The sequence below is a fragment of the Calidris pugnax genome, unplaced genomic scaffold (genome assembly GCF_001431845.1).
Source record: "Calidris pugnax isolate Ruff unplaced genomic scaffold, ASM143184v1 scaffold314, whole genome shotgun sequence".
NCBI classification, from domain to species: domain Eukaryota; kingdom Metazoa; phylum Chordata; class Aves; order Charadriiformes; family Scolopacidae; genus Calidris; species Calidris pugnax.
Genome location: NW_015091027.1, coordinates 429,093 through 448,610, shown reverse-complemented (window position 1 = coordinate 448,610; position 19,518 = coordinate 429,093). Strand labels below are relative to the sequence as shown.

Here is a 19,518-nt window from a genome sequence, read left to right as displayed (position 1 = left end):
GTGTCCCGGGGGGGGAGCCCGTCTGTGCCCAGGCTGGCGGTGGGACGGGGGGGTTCCCGTTCCTCCCGGCTGCTCGGGGGGGCCGTGGGGATGATTGTGTCCTCCCGGCCCGAGGGATCCCGTGGAGGGTTCTGTGCTCTCTTAGTTGGTCCTGTGCTGTCGGGGCGGGGGGCAGCAGTCCCTGCCAGCGCCCCTTGTCTCTGCGGGGCTGGGGTCTATCCCTCGGGGTGGTGGGAGCTGCACGGTGGGATGGGGACGGCGCAGGAGCTGTGATTCCCCTGGAATGGGCTTTTCCTGCCCGGCTGTGGCTGTGGGGGGTGCCCGGCCTCCCCCAGCCCCGTTTGTGCTCCCGATGCGAGGTGGGTTTGTTCCCGTCGTACGTGTTCCTGCCCCTGGGCTCTCTCCCAGCAGTAGTGCCTGCACATCATTTTGGTTTTTCTAAGCGGGCGTCTGGATGCTTTGAAATGACGTGTGGGTGAAGGACAGCAGGGTAGAAAGTGGAGTTGGAGAAAACCTCTCCAGGTGGAGACCGTGTCTCTCCACGTGGGTAGGAAGGTGTCTGTGACAGGCGTGTGCGGTTCTGACTGTGGCTGAGGGGCACGGCCACGGGGATACCAACCTGCCATTAGAATTAACAAATTCTTTCCCTAGGTTCGCACATGTTGCTCCACTTCACAGCTCCCGAGAGCCTGCTCTCAAAAACAACTGAAAAGGTGGTACCTCAGAAATCAATGTGGGGTGTGTGTGTGTGCGGGTGGAGGTGCAGGCGCAGGGATGCGGTGACGGGCAGAGGGGCAGTTTGGGGAAACCCCGTTCTCCCCGTGTGGGTGACAGGAGGCCGTGCTCTGCCGAGCTCCTGCACTGCCCTCGGAACGGGCCTTTCCCAACTCCCCCTTTCTCTGCTTTCCCCCACGTTCAAGGACGGGGTGTCCTACGTCCTCAGGATCGAGGGGAGGCCGTACACCGTCCGCCTGCAGCAGCAGTGAGTTGGCCCGTCCGGGGGCAGTGGTCTTGTCCCCTGGGCTGGGGGCTCTGACCATTTCACAGCATTTTCAGCGGATTTTCTTGTTTTTCTGTTCTAGATTCTTCATATCTGATGACTTCAAGATTTACACGTACAATAAGAATGGATCTTTGCGCTCTGACTCGCCCCGTATCGAGGTAATGGTGACCTGCCTGGTGTTCCTGCTGCTGCGTCTTCCAGGGTCCCCCCGCCGTGTCTGGGGGGGCTGTCACGGGTCACTGCCGGGGACCGCTGCTTCCCCTCTTTCCCCACATTTGCTTCCTAACCATGGTAGGGTGTGCTGGGGTAAACCAAAAAGTTTCCCTTGCAAATATGTGGTCAGATTTGTGTTTGTGAAGGTTTTTGGAGTTTCTGGGTTTGCCCAGTTCAAAGTTTCTAACCCTGTCTGTGGCTACTGTTCCCCAGGGAGAGCCCAGCCCCGCGGCTCGGCATCGGGGAGGGCAGGTCCTTATCGTGAGGGTGACACATCCTCACATTAGGATTCGGTTTTAATTACTGGCACCAAGTGAGGACTGTCCACAAAAATCCTTGTTGTGCCATTGCCCGCCGGGGTTACCTTCACGGCCATGGAAGGGGCTCCTTGTCCTCTGTCGTGACACAGGGCGGCTGCCACTACCGGGGGTACGTCGAGGGCTTCCCCAGCTCGGCAGTGACCCTCAGCACCTGCTCGGGGCTACGGTAGGAACTGACACCCCCCGGCGATGCCTGTTATGGCCAGGGATGCTCTGGCTGCCGTGCTCCACAGCAGCTGGTGGCACATGGCTGGTGACAAATGACACGCCGTCACTGTGGCAGGGGTTTCCTGCAGTTTGAGAACGTCAGCTACGGGATTGAGCCCCTGGGCCATTCTGCCTTGGAGTACTTTGTGTATCGGGTGAGTGACAAGAAGCTGGCCGGATCCCTCCTGGCCACCAGCCTCGACGAGAGCGAGCCAGACGGGCTGACAGTGGAGGAGACGGCGAACGAAGCCCAGGGAGGTGACCAAGTGAGTGGCCTCTGTCCTCCTGGTGGTGCCGGTGTCCCCATCACACGGGGAGGGTCTGATCCCACAGGGAGCTGTGGCTGGTTGAAGAGGGGGGGTGTTTAGGATGCCAGTGATGGGGTGTCGCGTGGATCGTTACTCGTCCACTGCCTAATGAGCTGTCACCAAGGGCTACAGGATTTATGGCTGGATTTGTAAAAGTGGGGGTGTTTCTCCCCCCGGGTGGGCAGATGGGTGGCAGCGAAGTGCTGGCTGCTTCGGCCACGGGGTCCCCGTGAATGTCCCCAGGCCCCGTGTCCGTCTCAGCCCAGAGCCAGGGCATCAGTGTTGTCCCAGGTTCATACACGTCTGCTCTGAAAACAGAACCAGCAGGTGACAAAGACCGTGGAAGGTTTAGTGTCATTTCTTACGCCTCACAACTGAATTAGTGACATGAATTACTAACAGTGAAGAGTATCTTTTTCCCAGTCAGAGACCAAATACCGGAGGGAGATGGCACTCTACATAGTTTTGGAAAGGGCTTTGGTGAGTCTGTGTCAGCCAGTTCCTCTGCTGGGGGTTCTTCCCCCTCACTCCACCTGCTGTGGTCCCGCTGGGCTCTGTGGCCAGAAGCCACTCTGAGAAGGGTGGGGATAACCCCGTGTGTCTCAGGGTGGCAAGTAACCTGTATAGAATCTCGTCTCATTTTTCAGTTCAACTACCTGGGTGCAGACGACTATGTTGTGACACAGAAGATAGTTCAGATCTCCAGCTTGCTCAACACTGTAAGTTTTTATACGATTTATATGTTCTGGGATGGGAGTTCTGGTGGCTTGTTTCAGCCACCTAATGGATAGGTTATTGGTATGATTTGACTAAATTTGAAGAAAATAATAATTAAATGTATTTTGTGGAAATAATACCTAATCTCAGCTTTTTAGCTTATGACTTTTGGGTGCAGTCTGTCAGTCTCTAAGTCTGTGCAGGACTTGTCCGGAGGAGGGTGGGAGCTCTGGATGGGCTGTCCCACCCAAACACGTGCCTGTCCCCACGGTCCCACAGCTCGAGCTCCACCGAGGGGCCGTGGGGCTCCGAGGCTGGTGCCAGCAGCTGCTGCTGCTCTTTCCCTCTGTCTGAGGAGAAGGACTGGATTTTTCTCTGCCTGTGTGGGATGCAGCATCCACAGCTGGGCGAGCATTTGACTTGGAATGCCAGGGGGTATAGTGTCTCCTCCTGGACACCCAAAACGTGCAGACAAGGACAAGTCTGTGTGTTCTGTATGTTTAATTATTTAATGTCTCTGTTCAAGCTTAGGTTGTCTTTTGGGTTTATTAAATCCTGATTACTGAACTAAATTTTTATTTTCTCTTTTGGACATGCTTCTGTGTCTTTCTGTTTTAATATTTCCTGCACCTTTTTCATGACCCATGCACAGGGCAGTCGTCAGTGGCCAACTGCTCCTGCTCTCCTGAGGCAGCGCAGCTGCTGACCCCAACCAACGTTTCATCAGCACTGGAAGTGAAACGTCTGGGAGCAGCCACTGCTCTGGTTAACCTTTCAGATGTTCAGGTCTTTCAATCTGACCATCATGCTGTCTGCCATGGAGATCTGGATGGACGACAGTACGTTTCAGAAGACGGGGGACGGCGGGGACGTGCTGGTGCGGCTGCTGCAGTGGAAGCAGAGCAGCCCCGTCCTGCAGCCCCACGAGGTGCCCTACCTGCTGCTGTAAGAGTCACGTGGTGTCCGTCTGTAAGAGCAGAGCGTAACAACCTGCCGAATGCGTGTGTTTTTGAACAAAGGCATTTGCTCTGACTGTGATGCCTCTTGTGAAAATTGAGACGGCAGTGGGGTGCTGCAGACCCGAGGTGGGATCTGCCCGAGCTGGGCAGGACCCGCCGGCTCTGGGGGGTCCCGGGGTGGGCGGCCGGTGAGTGCCCCTCTGTTCCAGGTACAGGGACCGAGCGGCGTTCGTGGGCGCGACGGCGCTGGGGAAGGCGTGTCAGAGAGATGCTACTGGCGCAGTGGCCGTGGTAGGGTGTCCCCTGTCCCCCACCAGCCCTCGTGTCCCCCACGGGCAGCAGGGATGGGGATGGGGGGAGCATCCATGGCTGGAGCTGGGGTCTCCACAGCCCCGACAGCCCCGCTCTTTCCTCCCTCCAGTATCAGAAGTCTGTGACGCTGGAGTCCTTCTCCGTCCTCCTGGCCCAGCTCCTGGCACGCAGCCTGGGCATAAACTACGACAACCCCAAAAAATGCCGCTGCCCCGGGAGCATCTGCATCATGACCCTGGAGGCACTGTGAGTTGGCCGGTCCTGTCCCATCCTGGGGGGACAGAGTGTCCTCTCATAAGAGGTGTCTTGGGTGCATTTTGCTTGGTCTGGGCAAGATCTGCTCCTTTTTTGAGTGTTAACATTTAGAAATTGAGCATCTGGAGACATTAATTACTGTCTGGATACTGTGGTAGAGGTTGGCTGGGTGAGCGCTGCCTGCGAACTCGCTGAATGGTACCCAGGGATCCCAAACACTTTTGGTCTCTGGAGCATTTGGGGTACGTGGTTGGAGTCTGCTCACAGGGGAACCTTCCCTCCGAAGGCTGAGGAGACGGATTTAATACATGTGTGTGCATGAGGGAATAGGTGTCTGTGTGTGGGTACCAACACTGAGAGACCAGTCAACCTGAATTTCAGTTCAGCTTTGATTTTATTAGTATTGGGAAAAGAATAGCACAAGAAAATAGGAGTTAATATAAAAATATGTTGCAATTACTAGAAATCCTGAGATATTTTGGCCTTCCATTTTATTATCTCAGCCACAAAAAATGCAATGTTCGTGTTAGTGAACATTTTTGAGAATAGCTGTATTTGCTTTAAACTGGAAAGTGTGTTCTTCCAGCACTTCTGCCTGTGTTATTAGTCATACGTGATTTGAATCAAGTTTTGAAAAAGGATCACATGTTGAATATACTTTAAAATAGCATGTCCAGAGCGATGTCCTAAAAGGAACTTGAAACATTGTGAGAAAAAAATGGAGTTGTTGTTACTAGAGGAAAGAAAAAGTATAAAGTAGTGATTTGACTTGAGATTTTCTCTCCAAAAGCAAGACATTTGTGAACGCTTCTCAATCTCTGTTAATAACACATTGTAGAACCTGGTTTGGCAAGTGACCTGAAGGACGTCCAGGGGACCCTGGCACCTCGTGCCAGCACCTGAGCAAGTCCCTGAATGGCCCAGAGCTCTTGAGAGCACAAAGAGGGGTCGATGTCCCCCCCCACAGGGGTAACTGTTGTATTTCAGACGTGTCGGTGGGGTGAAAGCCTTCAGCAAATGCAGCATCAGGGAGTTTAAAACCTTCCTGAAGCGGAACAAGAACTGCCCTTTCATCAGGCACCCGCTGCGTCACGCGTCCTACCGCGTCACCGTCTGCGGCAACGGCGTGGTGGAGCCGGGCGAGCAGTGCGACTGCGGGGCGGCCGAGGTGGGTGCTCCCCAACCCTCCCGGGGGGAGCCCCACGCGCCCCGTGGCACCGGGCAGACACGCAGGGAGGCTGCTCTCCCTCTGAGGTGCTTTGGGAGGAGGGAAGAGTCCTCCTGCAGATGGGGGATTGGCAGCAATTAATGATTTGTGGTGTGTTTGCAGGCCTGTGCCTTGGACACGTGCTGTACTCCCCGGTGTAAGTTCAAACCAGGAATGCAGTGCTCCCTGGGACTGTGCTGTGAAAACTGCCAGGTACGTTGTGCTCAGAATTAGCAGATGTTAAGGCCATTTTCAAACCTCAGAGCAGCAGTGATTTCCAGAGTAGCTCTGCCAACCAGCTTCCTGGTTTCCCTCCGATAAGCATCTCCAGGAAACTTAATACTATTTGTGCTGCATTTTATCTCCTCTGGATAATGTTGTAATGTCATGGAAGGCACATTTTTTATAATTATTACAAGATAGTTATTTAGTTTTGGAGAAATAATATGTCCCCACGCTGGAGGATGGAGAGCCAGGTTCTGCTGTGGAGGTTCCTGGGGAAGGGCTCCCAGCTCAGCGCCCGGAGCCCCCGGGGGGAAGGTTCCTGGGGGGGCCTGTCCTGGGCAGCACCACAGGCGTGTGCTGAGCCCAGTGCCCGGGGACGTGTCTCGGGAGGGAGGGAGGGAGGGAGGGCGAGCAGGACCCTTTATCCTCCTCCGGCAGTTCAAGAGGAAGAACTCGCCGTGCCGCCCCGCCGCCGACGCGCAGTGTGACCTGGCCGAGTTCTGCAACGGGTCCTCCGCCTCCTGCCCCCCCGACCTCTACGTGCAGGACGGGCACAGCTGCGAGCGCGGCACCGGCTACTGCTACCGGGGACACTGCCAGTCCCCCGACCTGCAGTGCCAGTGTTTTTGAACAAAGGCATTTGCTCTGACTGTGATGCCTCTTGTGAAAATTGAGACGGCAGTGGGGTGCTGCAGACCCGAGGTGGGATCTGCCCGAGCTGGGCAGGACCCGCCGGCTCTGGGGGGTCCCGGGGTGGGCGGCCGGTGAGTGCCCCTCTGTTCCAGGTACAGGGACCGAGCGGCGTTCGTGGGCGCGACGGCGCTGGGGAAGGCGTGTCAGAGAGATGCTACTGGCGCAGTGGCCGTGGTAGGGTGTCCCCTGTCCCCCACCAGCCCTCGTGTCCCCCACGGGCAGCAGGGATGGGGATGGGGGGAGCATCCATGGCTGGAGCTGGGGTCTCCACAGCCCCGACAGCCCCGCTCTTTCCTCCCTCCAGTATCAGAAGTCTGTGACGCTGGAGTCCTTCTCCGTCCTCCTGGCCCAGCTCCTGGCACGCAGCCTGGGCATAAACTACGACAACCCCAAAAAATGCCGCTGCCCCGGGAGCATCTGCATCATGACCCTGGAGGCACTGTGAGTTGGCCGGTCCTGTCCCATCCTGGGGGGACAGAGTGTCCTCTCATAAGAGGTGTCTTGGGTGCATTTTGCTTGGTCTGGGCAAGATCTGCTCCTTTTTTGAGTGTTAACATTTAGAAATTGAGCATCTGGAGACATTAATTACTGTCTGGATACTGCGGTAGAGGTTGGCTGGGTGAGCGCTGCCTGCGAACTCGCTGAATGGTACCCAGGGATCCCAAACACTTTTGGTCTCTGGAGCGTTAGGGGTACGTGGTTGGAGTCTGCTCACAGGGGAACCTTCCCTCCGAAGGCTGAGGAGACGGATTTAATACATGTGTGTGCATGAGGGAATAGGTGTCTGTGTGTGGGTACCAACACTGAGAGACCAGTCAACCTGAATTTCAGTTCAGCTTTGATTTTATTAGTATTGGGAAAAGAATAGCACAAGAAAATAGGAGTTAATATAAAAATATGTTGCAATTACTAGAAATCCTGAGATATTTTGGCCTTCCATTTTATTATCTCAGCCACAAAAAATGCAATGTTCGTGTTAGTGAACATTTTTGAGAATAGCTGTATTTGCTTTAAACTGGAAAGTGTGTTCTTCCAGCACTTCTGCCTGTGTTATTAGTCATACGTGATTTGAATCAAGTTTTGAAAAAGGATCACATGTTGAATATACTTTAAAATAGCATGTCCAGAGCGATGTCCTAAAAGGAACTTGAAACATTGTGAGAAAAAAATGGAGTTGTTGTTACTAGAGGAAAGAAAAAGTATAAAGTAGTGATTTGACTTGAGATTTTCTCTCCAAAAGCAAGACATTTGTGAACGCTTCTCAATCTCTGTTAATAACACATTGTAGAACCTGGTTTGGCAAGTGACCTGAAGGACGTCCAGGGGACCCTGGCACCTCGTGCCAGCACCTGAGCAAGTCCCTGAATGGCCCAGAGCTCTTGAGAGCACAAAGAGGGGTCGATGTCCCCCCCCACAGGGGTAACTGTTGTATTTCAGACGTGTCGGTGGGGTGAAAGCCTTCAGCAAATGCAGCATCAGGGAGTTTAAAACCTTCCTGAAGCGGAACAAGAACTGCCCTTTCATCAGGCACCCGCTGCGTCACGCGTCCTACCGCGTCACCGTCTGCGGCAACGGCGTGGTGGAGCCGGGCGAGCAGTGCGACTGCGGGGCGGCCGAGGTGGGTGCTCCCCAACCCTCCCGGGGGGAGCCCCACGCGCCCCGTGGCACCGGGCAGACACGCAGGGAGGCTGCTCTCCCTCTGAGGTGCTTTGGGAGGAGGGAAGAGTCCTCCTGCAGATGGGGGATTGGCAGCAATTAATGATTTGTGGTGTGTTTGCAGGCCTGTGCCTTGGACACGTGCTGTACTCCCCGGTGTAAGTTCAAACCAGGAATGCAGTGCTCCCTGGGACTGTGCTGTGAAAACTGCCAGGTACGTTGTGCTCAGAATTAGCAGATGTTAAGGCCATTTTCAAACCTCAGAGCAGCAGTGATTTCCAGAGTAGCTCTGCCAACCAGCTTCCTGGTTTCCCTCCGATAAGCATCTCCAGGAAACTTAATACTATTTGTGCTGCATTTTATCTCCTCTGGATAATGTTGTAATGTCAGGGAAGGCACATTTTTTATAATTATTACAAGATAGTTATTTAGTTTTGGAGAAATAGTATGTCCCCACGCTGGAGGATGGAGAGCCAGGTTCTGCTGTGGAGGTTCCTGGGGAAGGGCTCCCAGCTCAGCGCCCGGAGCCCCCGGGGGGAAGGTTCCTGGGGGGGCCTGTCCTGGGCAGCACCACAGGCGTGTGCTGAGCCCAGTGCCCGGGGACGTGTCTCGGGAGGGAGGGAGGGAGGGCGAGCAGGACCCTTTATCCTCCTCCGGCAGTTCAAGAGGAAGAACTCGCCGTGCCGCCCCGCCGCCGACGCGCAGTGTGACCTGGCCGAGTTCTGCAACGGGTCCTCCGCCTCCTGCCCCCCCGACCTCTACGTGCAGGACGGGCACAGCTGCGAGCGCGGCACCGGCTACTGCTACCGGGGACACTGCCAGTCCCCCGACCTGCAGTGCCAGGCGCTCTACGGCAGAGGTAACGGGTGGCTCCACCAACGCTACAGCTGCGCTGGGGCAGAAGGAACATCCATGCACGATGGATGCCCGGCGTGAATCAGGGGTGGCTGGGGAGTATGGGGTGCTGGGAAGGGCAGAGGAGACCACAGATGGATGTCCCACGCCTGCGGAGGGGGCAGTGGGCCACCAGTCCCGCACTTGCGGAAGGGGGCAATGGGCCACCGGAGGAGGGTGTTGGTTTCCCTGGGGATTTCAGGCAGGTCCAGGGGGCTCCCTGCCCCCCAGAGAGCAGAACAAGCCAGAAACATCCCCTGATGCTGTTGTGGAAGGTGTTTGGTCCTGGTCAGGCCATTCCACCCTCTGTGAGATCTGTCCCATGACCCAAACAGAGGTGGCTAGCAATGGGGTGGAGTGGTAGCCAAGTGTTCCTCTGTCAGAGGCAAGAACTGATAAGTGTTAGAGACAACAGAGGTATCTCAGTCCGTGTGACCCTCAGTGGTCACCAGGGTTATTTCTGAACTTCTAGGTGCAAGAAATGCGCCTTTGGCCTGTTATGAAGAAGTGAACAGTCATCAGGATAGGTTTGGAAACTGTGGCAAGCACCCAAAGGATGGCTACCAGCCCTGCTCCTGGCCGTAGGTTTCAAGGGAATGCAAAGAGTTGAATTGGGAGTATATTTTTAATTAGTGCTTCTCTCTGCTGTCGATGCAAAGCACCGATCCATGAGAGGTCGCCTTCGGTCTGTTTGTCTTCTGCTGGGCAGAGCTGACTTGCCGGGTTTGCTCTCGGCATTCTCTGGAGAAGCAATGTTGGGGAGAAGCTGGGGACTCACAAAGTGACATCAGCTCACACCTCCTTGTGTGAGCGTGTAACGTTGTGCCAGTTCGTGGAACAGCTTCTCCCTGGCATCGAGGCTTCAGCTCCTCTGAAACATCATGTGTTTATGGTTTTATTTTGTCCAAATCCCCCTCCCCAAGTCATGCACCTCCATGTCTCCAGCACCGATCTATCAGATGCCATGTGTACTGTTCTAATTTATTGTGCTAATGATTTTTTTTTAGGAATCTGGAATGTGGGAAGTTAGTATGTGCATTCCCAAATCATATTCCCTTCACAAAAGCCAAGGGAGCCATCATTTATGCTCAAGTGCAAGAGCATCTGTGCGTGTCTTTCGATTTTATGCGTGGCCCCACAGAGCTGGATCCTCTCCTGGTGAAAGACGGCACCAAATGTGGCCCCGGAAAGGTAAGGAATATTGCACCAGCCTCTGGAAATGGTGTGTAATTATCAGGACCACAACAGTTTTAGAAATAGTTGCCAGTTTGCAGTATGAGTTACAGGTGGTCTATACTTAGTGTTTAATAATTATTACCTGTGCTATTGACCTCTGATCAATCCTTAGGGCTAGTTATGGCAAGTAGTAATGGGCGGTGAAAAAATACCGAGCAGGATTATTTTTTTTCCTTTTGGTGTTTCAGGTTTGTATCAATGGCACGTGCCAGCCTCACGCAGTCCTGCAGTACGACTGCAACGTGCAGGAAAAATGCCACGGGCACGGAGTAAGTGACAGCCCTGGGACTAAGTCAGTGTTAATGGTGTGACGGGTGCTGGTGAATATTTTGATGAATATTGGTGAAGAGAGGAGAGGGGTTCTGGTGAAATGCCCACAGGGGCTTGTCTGTGAACTGCTCCCACCTGTGCTTTGGGCTAACGCTTGGTCTCTGAAATCATCACGTGGTAACAAGTTATTGTGGGAGAAATTAAGTGAGATTACCTGCCTCGCTTTCTGTCCCAAGCGAAAAATAAGCGAGATAAAGGGGCTTGGAGTGTTTGTTTGTCTAGATTAGCAGAAAGCTGAAAAAGAGTCTCTGGAGAGGATTTAACTGCAGATAATTGAAGCGGTGTTGGAAAGGTCAGTGTAGCCGTGGGGGTGGAAGAGGCAGCCTGGTGGGGGCACAGGGGAAGCGGAGCGGGGCTCAGGGTGCTGGGGGGGATCAGCCATCCCGGTGCAGGTGGAGCTCTGGTCCTCAGGAGGGGTTTTTACAATGAGGGGTGTTTTCTGCCCGCCGTGGTGTTGGCAGGTCTGCAATAACCAGAAGAACTGTCACTGTGACCCGGGCTGGAGCCCCCCGCACTGCGAGACTCGAGGGTCCTCCATAGGGGGGAGCATCGACAGCGCCCTGGGCCCCGGTGAGCGCTGCAGCTGGGCTCGGGGGGCTCTGGGGGGTTGTGGGGGCTCTGGGGTTTTACCGGGCACAAGGGCAGCTCCCAGGGCCCCGCAGATGGCCCATGGCATCCCCGGCCTTTACCTGGAACCGCACCTTCGCTTCTCCCCCCAGACGACTCCACAGGCAGATCCAAGAAGAAATGGCTGCTGCTGAGCTTGGGCGTCATCCTCCCCGTCCTCATCTGTGGCACCATCGTGGTTCTGAAGCGGAGACGGCTGAAAAGGTTCTGTGCGAGGAGGAGACTGGAAATGGAAGATGGGGAAGTTGATATTAATTACTTAATTCTCCGTTCTGGGCGTGGGAGGAGGGCAAGGAGCACGGAATTGCTGTAAAAATTGGCAAGTGGCATTTGCAGCCCGGGCAGAGCAGGGAAAGTGGAAACAGTGACTGTTTGTTGGTAAACTGGGAAGTGTTTGTTGGTCATCGAGGGAAGAAACAGCAAACAGATGGCTAAAATTTACAAACACAGGAGAAGCAAAACTAAGAGTGGATTTCCTGGCACTGAGCATGCTGTCTGTGAGCAAGAGCTGGAGGAAATAGGCTTTTTCTTTGCTAATTCCTGGGAAAAATGAACTCTAAGGGGAAAAGTGGGATTTGGGAGAAGCTGCAGGTCCCAGTAAACAGGGAGAGCAGGAACACGGAGGAGGAAGACGGGTGGGAGCCGGGGCTGGGGGAGCAGGGCTGTCGGGCACGGGGGACACGGGCTGAGGCACCGCTCTGGGTCTCTGTGCAGCCCCACGGCCGAGGAGGGCAGCGATGGCCAGGACTCGGACTCGGACTCAGACTCACACTTGGACCTGGACCTGGACTCACACTTGGACTTGGACTTGGACTTGGACACGGAGCCGGACACGGAGCCAGGGACGGGGCAGCGCGACGAGCACTAATAAAGGCATTGGATGGAGCCACGTGTGGTCCACACTTGGATGGGCTGGGGGTGCCCTGCCCAGCTCCGGCTCACCCCGGGAAACACAGCCCCTCCAGCCTTTCCAGGAGAGAGAGCTGCCCGGTTGTGCCCCCACCTCAGGGCTCCCGGTCCCCACTGACCCCCAGGCAGCAGCTCAGGGCAGCACCGGCACCGCATCGCTGTCACCATGAAACCCAGCATCCCTGGACAACTTCCATGCAACTTCCCCGGGGAGCCCGGAGCATCCCTGCAGCTCCCAGGGGATGTCCCAGGGGGGTGACAGCTCACAGCCCCCTCCCAGAGTGAGGGACCTTCCCTCAGCCTTCCCCTGGTGGATGCCCACGGGGAGGGAGATCAGTGTTTGCTCCATGACAGCGCCTTATCGGCAACCTTTACCCGTGTTTGCTCGGACCCTGCGGCCATTGGGCGGCCGGACCCTGTACCCCCCCTCGGGACAAGGTCCGTGGCGGGGGCCGGGGCGCACGGTGCTGGCTCAGCACATACCGGGAGCGGGGCTGCAGCGTGTCTCTGCCGAGCCAGAGCCATGTCCCGACCCCACGGGCAGCGCCTGGAGATGGAGCCCGGCGAGGGCCCGGAGGAGACCCCGCTGCCTCTGGCGCTGAGCAGGTTCCAGCTCTCCGAGGAGTTCGGCTTCCTTCTTCCCGACCCTCTGGTAGGAGACGGCTGTGCCACCGCGGCTGCGCCCCACAAGAGACCGGGAACAGAAAAATAGAGGGGTTGGTGAGCAGCTTTCTGGTTGGGTTTCCATTTAACACTGCTCTAGAACAGCTCATGAAAAGCCATGAGGAAGGCACATGCTATTTTGGCTTGGTTTCGTAGGACAAACCCCTGGCTTTAATAATGGTTAAACTGGCTGCAGCGAGAGGCCCGGGGCAGAGGAGACGGGGCTCTGCAGCTCACACCTCGGCGATGTGGGATTTGGGGAGCAGGAGGAGAGCGGTGAGACCCCAGGTCTCCCCTGACCAAGGCAGTGCCATTTGTCACCGGGCTCACGGCGCGGTGGCAGCTCCGGGACAGGCAGATCCTTGTTTATCACCCATTAATCCGCCATCACCCAGGCTGGTATTACAAGAGGGGGGACCCTGAAGAGGGGGAGCCCCCCCCCTTCCCGGCAGACGAGAGCTCAGCCCCACCAGAGCCCCAGGAAAATCTTTGCAAATGGGATGGAGCAGGACAGTGAGCCCCCCCCCGTCCAGGCAATGTCCAGCACGGCCCCCCCCTGGGACTGCCGGGCTCCAGGGGGGAGTCACAGCCCCACTCCAACCCTCCTGTGTGTCCCCCGGCTGCCATCACCCCCCCATTCCCCTCTCTCCCCGGACCCTACCGCTCCTCTGCGTTGCAGCCAGAGCAGGGACCAGAGCAGGAGAGTTTGGACTTTGTCTTTCCACCAGCCCTGACTCTCAAGAGCTTACCCGGGGCTGGGCTTATCCCCGAGCCCTCTGTCCCCCCCTGCTCCCATCCCAGCACCCCCCGTACCCCAGCACGGGGTGACCCTTCCCACCCGGGATGGGTGGGCTCCGTGTGACACCCCGAGAGCCATGCTGGTCTCAGAGCTCCGTCAGTGCAGGACCACTTTGGGTGTCCCATTGCACCCCGAGCTGCTCAGGAACCCGGGGAGAGACGAGACACAGGCTGGGGACCCCGTGCGCTGCCCCATGCGTTACAGCCCTCCCTCCGGCCTCTCTCCCCCCAGACAGAGCTGCCGGCGCCCTACGGGCCCTGGATGGAGATCGCCCACGACCTGCCCCAGCTCATCGCCGACCGTCGGCTCCGCTCGCGGGTTCACCAGGTACCGTGTTGTGTCCCCTGGCTCTGGGTGCTCTGACCTCGGTGGGACACAGTGGTGTCTGCTGAGCGCGGAGCCAACAGCAGAGCCGTGTCCTCGGTGGGGACGAGTTTCCTGAAAAACCAAAGCCTTAACGTTGGCACAGAAATAGCTGCCACGGCCGGTCCCGGTGCACGGGCAGCCCAGTGAGGGCTGAGCCTGGCGTGAGGTGGCAGGAGAAACCCTCTAGATGTCACGAGAGCCACAGCTCGGCTGGTCACACTCCTCACCGAGGAGCTCGGGCACGTCAGGAGCCCCCCCTGGCCTGGGGGAGGGACACCTTTTTGAGTAAAATCCTGCAGTTACTGTCAATGCTCAAAAACCAACAAATCATTAACAAATCCTGCAGGGGTGGGAGGGAAGGGAGGTTTTTGGGGAGAGGGCAAGGGTCTCCTCCCAGCTGGTGGGGGGCCCTTGGCCTGCGGTGCCCCCAAGGGTGTCTCTGGCAGATGCCGCAGCTGAGCACCGGGCACCTCCGCGGGCGCGAGGAGCTGCACTTGGCACATCTGGTGCTCAGCTTCATCACCATGGGCTACATCTGGCAGGAGGGCGAGGAGGGCACCGTGAAGGTAAAAGCAACTGGGAGCAGGTTCACCTGCTCCTTGGGATCCAGGGTGATGCTGCTCCCCTGGGACTCATCCCTTCCTGGGGCTGCAGCAGGAGCGTGACCCCCTCCTGCCTGGCCTGGGCACCTCTCACCAGCCTGACAGTGTCCCTGTCTTCTCCTCTGCTTTGTGCCCTGCAGGTCCTTCCCCGAAACCTCGCCATCCCCTTCTGGGAGGTCTCACAGACCCTCGGGCTCCCCCCCATCCTCAGCCACGCGGACTTTGTGTTGGCCAACTGGAGGAGGAAGAATCCCAACGGGTAAACGGGCAAATGCTGGCAGATCGAGCGTGGTCTGATGGAGAAGGTCCAGGGCAGGGTCTTGCAGGGGGAGCGGTGGTCTCTGGGGCTGTGGGTGCTGCAGCTGTGGGTGCTCAGTGGGGAGCTGGATGCCTCTGGGACTGTCCCCCCCAGGGGATGGCGCTTCCCATGGGGCAGCGACTCGTTTGTCTCCCCTGGGGCACAGTCTGTTACTGTAAGGATTTATAACATCTCTTTCTCTCTCCTTTCCTTGTGCATTTGTTGGCAATAACCAAAATGCCTTCAGGCCTCTGGAAATCGAGTAAGTATTTAAGATACTTATTTATTTTCTAACAGTATTAGTTTTGTTTGAATTGGCTTAGCGCTCCGACACAGCGGGGCTCTGCTCGGGTTGAACCTGTCTCCTGATAAACGAGCACAACAAAAACAGCTCAGTCTTTGGCACAAAAATGCCACTGCAACAGCAGCAAAGCGCCGTGACTGCGGCTGGAGCAGGGGCTGCCCGAGCCCATGCAGAGCCTGGCCACCACGGGCCAGACTTGTAGCCCAGTGGGAGGGTCACAGATCCCCTAAAACCGAGCAACCCCCGTCCCCTTTTGCTCTGTGCCCGGGGTGCAGATAAGAGGGTTTGCAGCCGGGAGGGTTTTGCTCCAAGGGCTCAGAGTGTCCCAGGGTGTGTGGGGAGACCCCGACCAAGAGCCCTCCTAACCCCCTTGTGCTCCATGGGTCATTCCTGCAGGAACCTGGACACCATCATCTCGCTGCCCGGGGGAGAGAGCCTGCGTGGCTTCATCCTCATCACCTTCCTGGTGGAGAAGGCGGCTGTGCCTGGCATTAAGGTAGGGCACCACGGAGGGAGCCGGTCGAGGAGTGTGTGCCCTCCCTCCTGCTGTGTCCCAAAGCTCTTTGCTCGCCTGGCAAGTGCCCACAGGCACGTACCCATGAGGTGTCCCCATCCCCTGCATGGGTACCCTGAAGTGCCACCATCCCCTGCACGGGTACCCACAAGGTGCCCCCATCTCCAAGGCCAGGGGAAGGGGCAGAGCTGACCCGGGTGGCAGGGGGCATCCAGAGCCGCTGTACACAGACATCCCAGCCCCCTCACCCCCTCGTCTCCCCCTCCTCTCCCCTCGCAGGCCGTCATTAAGGCCGTTGGTGCCATCCTGCAGCAGGACGAGGAGACCCTGCTCCAAGCCCTGCGGGAGCTGGCGGAGGCCATCGGGGACATGAGCACGGCTCTGAGGCGGATGCACGGTAACGGCAGGGGCGGCTCCCCACCCCACTCCCTGCACACGTTTTCCCTCACCAGACGTGTTAGTGCAAACGTGCTCACACTCAGCCCATAGAGCCCCTCCAGAGTGATGGAGCAGGAGGAAGCCAGAGCAATTTTGGGGAAACTCAGTGCTCCCGGGATGATGCGTGGGATTTGAGCACCCAAACGGGGTGAAAGCGGGGTGTTTTGGGGCTGAGCAGCTCCAGGCACTGATGCTGTGCTGCTCACCCGGGGGGAGCCCAGCACGGGGAGGGGGCACCAGCACCGTGCAGCGCCCAGCCCCTCTCTGGGTGGGGGGACACTGCCCTGTGGGAAATGCTGATGCAAAGGGAAATAACTTTTCCTGCAGTAACATCCATGATGTGATTTCCTCCCAGATTACGTGGATCCAGCAGTATTTTACGCCGTGATCCGGATCTTTCTCTCCGGGTAAGTCCCCTCCAAAGCCACCCTGGGGGCAGGTCCCGGGGCCGGGGGGAGCCGGGGAAGGGGCAGCTCAGATGGGGCACGGGGTCCCCGGGGTGGGGAAGGTTCTGGTGCTGTGTCCAGCAGCGGTGACCCCAAGGCCATTCCTCCAAATCCTTTCTGCTGCCTAGAGCAGTTTTGACAACAGAAGACTAATTTCTCTATATTTCGGACACGGTACACACAAAGCTACAAAGCTGAGTGGGGTCTCTTCATCCTGCACCTGTAACAAGCCTCTTGCTGTTACTCCATTACAATTCCATTAATTAAAAAAAATTTAAAAAAATTAATTAATTAATTAAAAAATTTAAAAAAAACCCCAAATACTGAAAGAAGTGAGTTGGATGAGGCAGAAACACGGCCCCGGGAGCCCTGCGCTGCGGGTTTGCCATCCCTCAGCTTTCCCGTGGGGCTGGAGCATCCCCAGCCGCCCCACTCCCGGCTTCTCAGGGGGGTTCTATTTTTGTTTCTCTCCAGCAGATCTCAGCATTCCTCACTCAAAAGGCTCCGCGCATCCTGATTAGGTTTTGCTCATTTTTATCCAAGCTGACCTCGTCTTGATGGTCATCAGCCTGGAAAAACATGCCTTTTAAATTCCCTTCTGCTTATAACAACTTCCCACTAGTAAAGGTTACTATAAATACATCCCTGGGAGAGCTAAAAATATTACGGTATTTGATAATGAATCTATTTTCTCTGCATTTTGTGCAAAAGCAGTAAAACGGCCCCAGCAGCCAGCACCGAAACCTTCATGAAATGGGGCATTCTTCAGAAGGTCAAGAGATATTTTTGTGCCAGGCACATTATCTCTCTGAAATTACAAGTCCTCTTTCCGTTTGTGAGCGAGCATTTATCCATTTTTGCCCAACAGGCGGGTGAAGCCGGATGAGAGGGGCTGGGAGTTAATGGTGCGTGGCGGGGGGAGGCACCGCCGCGTTCCTGGGCGCGCTGGGGACGAGCAGCTTCATGAGAGGGAGGAAATCACATTACGGGCTGGTTCTCTGCTGAGATAAGCACAGGCAGGCTGTCCTGCGCCGGCTTCGCAGGCGTCATGTCAAGAGTAGCAAGACCAGACAAAAATCCAAAGTGTAAAATGCAAGGGGTCAGGAAAGCGTTTGGGCAACTCTATCTGCCATGGAGGCAACCTGATTTCTCCTAATGGCCACCAGGATTTCAAGGAATTAGTACATTAGATGCTGCTGTATTGCTTTTCCCAGACAAGGGACCCATCCCCTCTCTCACACCCGAAGCTGTGGGTGCAAACCACCACGAGCCAGGACCCAGCTGGGGATGGAGGTGCCGTGGGGAGCTCCCCCAATCCCACAGAACCCCCCCAGCTCGTTGGCAAAGGAGAATTCAGGATTTCTCCCTCCACCCTTGTCCTGCACCTCAATGCAATGTTTGATTTCCAAGTTTTATCTCTCATTTGAGGGCAGCTGACAGGGCTGAGCGAGGAGGAGATCCATGGGCCGGGTCAGGAAGGTCTCACTCAGTGTTGCCAGCCCAGAGGGTCCCTCCTCACAGCCCCCCTGCTACCAACCACCCCCTGACCGCTGTGTCTCTCCCCCCAGCTGGAAGGACAACCCGGCCATGCCGCAGGGGCTGGTGTACGAGGGGGTCTCCGAGGAGCCCATGGCGTTCTCGGGAGGGAGCGCGGCGCAGAGCACCGTCCTCCACGCGTTCGACGAGCTCCTGGGCATTCGGCACAGCAAGGACAGCAGTACGTCACACGCTTTTCCTTTTTCCCAAGCAAATGAGGGGCGAGGGAAGAATTGAGCCAGAGTGATCCCCACGGATCCCGTCCATGGGACACGTGCCCGTCTGCCCCTCACAGAGCCCTCCTGGAGCCCGGCCGGGAGGAGGCTCTGCCCAGTTCGTTAGGGAGGAAGTCCATAAACGAGGCTCTGGCAGGCACTTCCTCAGCACTATAAATTCCCAGAAGAACAGACTTTGCTTTTTGCATGTCAACTTTTTACTGAGGTTATAGATGGGACCAGAGTGCCCCAGCGTCCTGCCAGTGACTTGGCTCACCCCCTCCCACAGCTTCACCTCAGGCTGGCCCACAACAGCGTGCATTTATCAGAAATTAGCAAAAAAAACCCAACCAAAACCCAAACAGCTGAAACCAAAAGACTGAGAGCAAGGGCTAAAACCTGCCTTTTAGGGTTAAGACCAACCCTTTCAGAGCATTGCCCTAATATGGGTTTTCTCTCCCAATTAATCAGAGGCAGGAGACAGCAGAGGGGAGGCAGGAGGCTGCTCAGGCTGATGGTACCACCCAGCGCCATGGTCCCTGCTGACCAGTGCTCTGTCTCTGAGAGCTTTAGGCTGCTTTAACCCACTCCCCCCCAACTTATTTCTTCCTTTGCTGGTGTCTTGCAGCCGCCTTCCTGCACAGGATGAGGGACTACATGCCCCCACCCCACAGAGCCTTTGTGGAGGAGATCGGCCGTGCCCCCTCCCTCAAGCAGCACCTTCTCTCCTCGGGCGACGCGCGGCTCCGTGCGGCCTTCAACCAGTGCGTGTCTGCGCTGGCAGAACTCAGGTCCTACCACATCACCATCGTCACCAAGTACATCAGCGTCGCGGCAGCCAAAGCCAAGGCCGGGCGGGCAGAGCCGAGCCACGGGGCCGGTCCCTCCGCGGGGAAGCCCCCGACTGCGCTGGAGACCAAAGGCACCGGCGGGTCCCACATCTTCACCTTCCTGAAGAGCGTCAGGGACACCACCAGGGAAGGGATGATAAGTGCCTGACTTGCCCTGAGACACTGCTCGAAGCAGGCGGCCAGGCTGCTCCGGTGTGGACTTGGGGCACACAAGCCAAAAATCTGACCACAGCGACCTTCACCCAAAACCTCCTCTCAGCAGCCCCCGTCCCGCTCGCGCACACCTGGGGCACTTCACCCAAAACCTCCTCTCAGCAGCCCCCATCCCGCCCGCGCACACCTGGGAAAAGGGGTCTGGGTTGTTGAGGGAGGAGAGAGCTGCTGCTGATAGACCCCAAAGGACAGGTAGGGACCA

At 56.7% G+C, this 19,518-nt stretch overlaps 2 protein-coding genes across 3 annotated transcripts; both read left to right on the top strand.

The window, feature by feature from the left end:
• The first annotated feature begins 238 nt into the window (after positions 1–238).
• Positions 239–12,043, top strand: LOC106896175 (disintegrin and metalloproteinase domain-containing protein 32-like). The gene is made up of 20 exons (XM_014955949.1): positions 239–359; positions 652–713; positions 921–982; positions 1,083–1,161; positions 1,626–1,702; positions 1,820–2,009; positions 2,475–2,531; positions 2,699–2,770; positions 3,547–3,713; positions 3,937–4,018; positions 4,149–4,285; positions 5,282–5,462; positions 5,625–5,714; positions 8,736–8,934; positions 9,442–9,550; positions 9,977–10,160; positions 10,394–10,474; positions 10,997–11,105; positions 11,255–11,366; positions 11,877–12,043. Exons 1-20 carry the CDS (start codon positions 284–286, stop codon positions 12,028–12,030), a joined length of 2,280 nt encoding a protein of 759 aa, XP_014811435.1. The 5' UTR covers positions 239–283; the 3' UTR covers positions 12,031–12,043.
• A 542-nt stretch (positions 12,044–12,585) lies between these two features.
• Positions 12,586–19,389, top strand: IDO2 (indoleamine 2,3-dioxygenase 2). Of its 2 annotated transcripts, none has more exons than XM_014955945.1 (10): positions 12,586–12,723; positions 13,765–13,860; positions 14,346–14,465; positions 14,642–14,760; positions 15,047–15,061; positions 15,500–15,599; positions 15,897–16,014; positions 16,411–16,462; positions 18,070–18,218; positions 18,881–19,389. In XM_014955945.1, exons 1-10 carry the CDS (start codon positions 12,595–12,597, stop codon positions 19,249–19,251), a joined length of 1,269 nt encoding a protein of 422 aa, XP_014811431.1. In that variant the 5' UTR covers positions 12,586–12,594; the 3' UTR covers positions 19,252–19,389. The 2 variants fall into 2 exon arrangements, with proteins under 2 accessions (XP_014811431.1, XP_014811432.1); XM_014955946.1 differs by having other exon boundaries at positions 12,603–12,787.
• Positions 19,390–19,518: the final 129 nt, after the last annotated feature.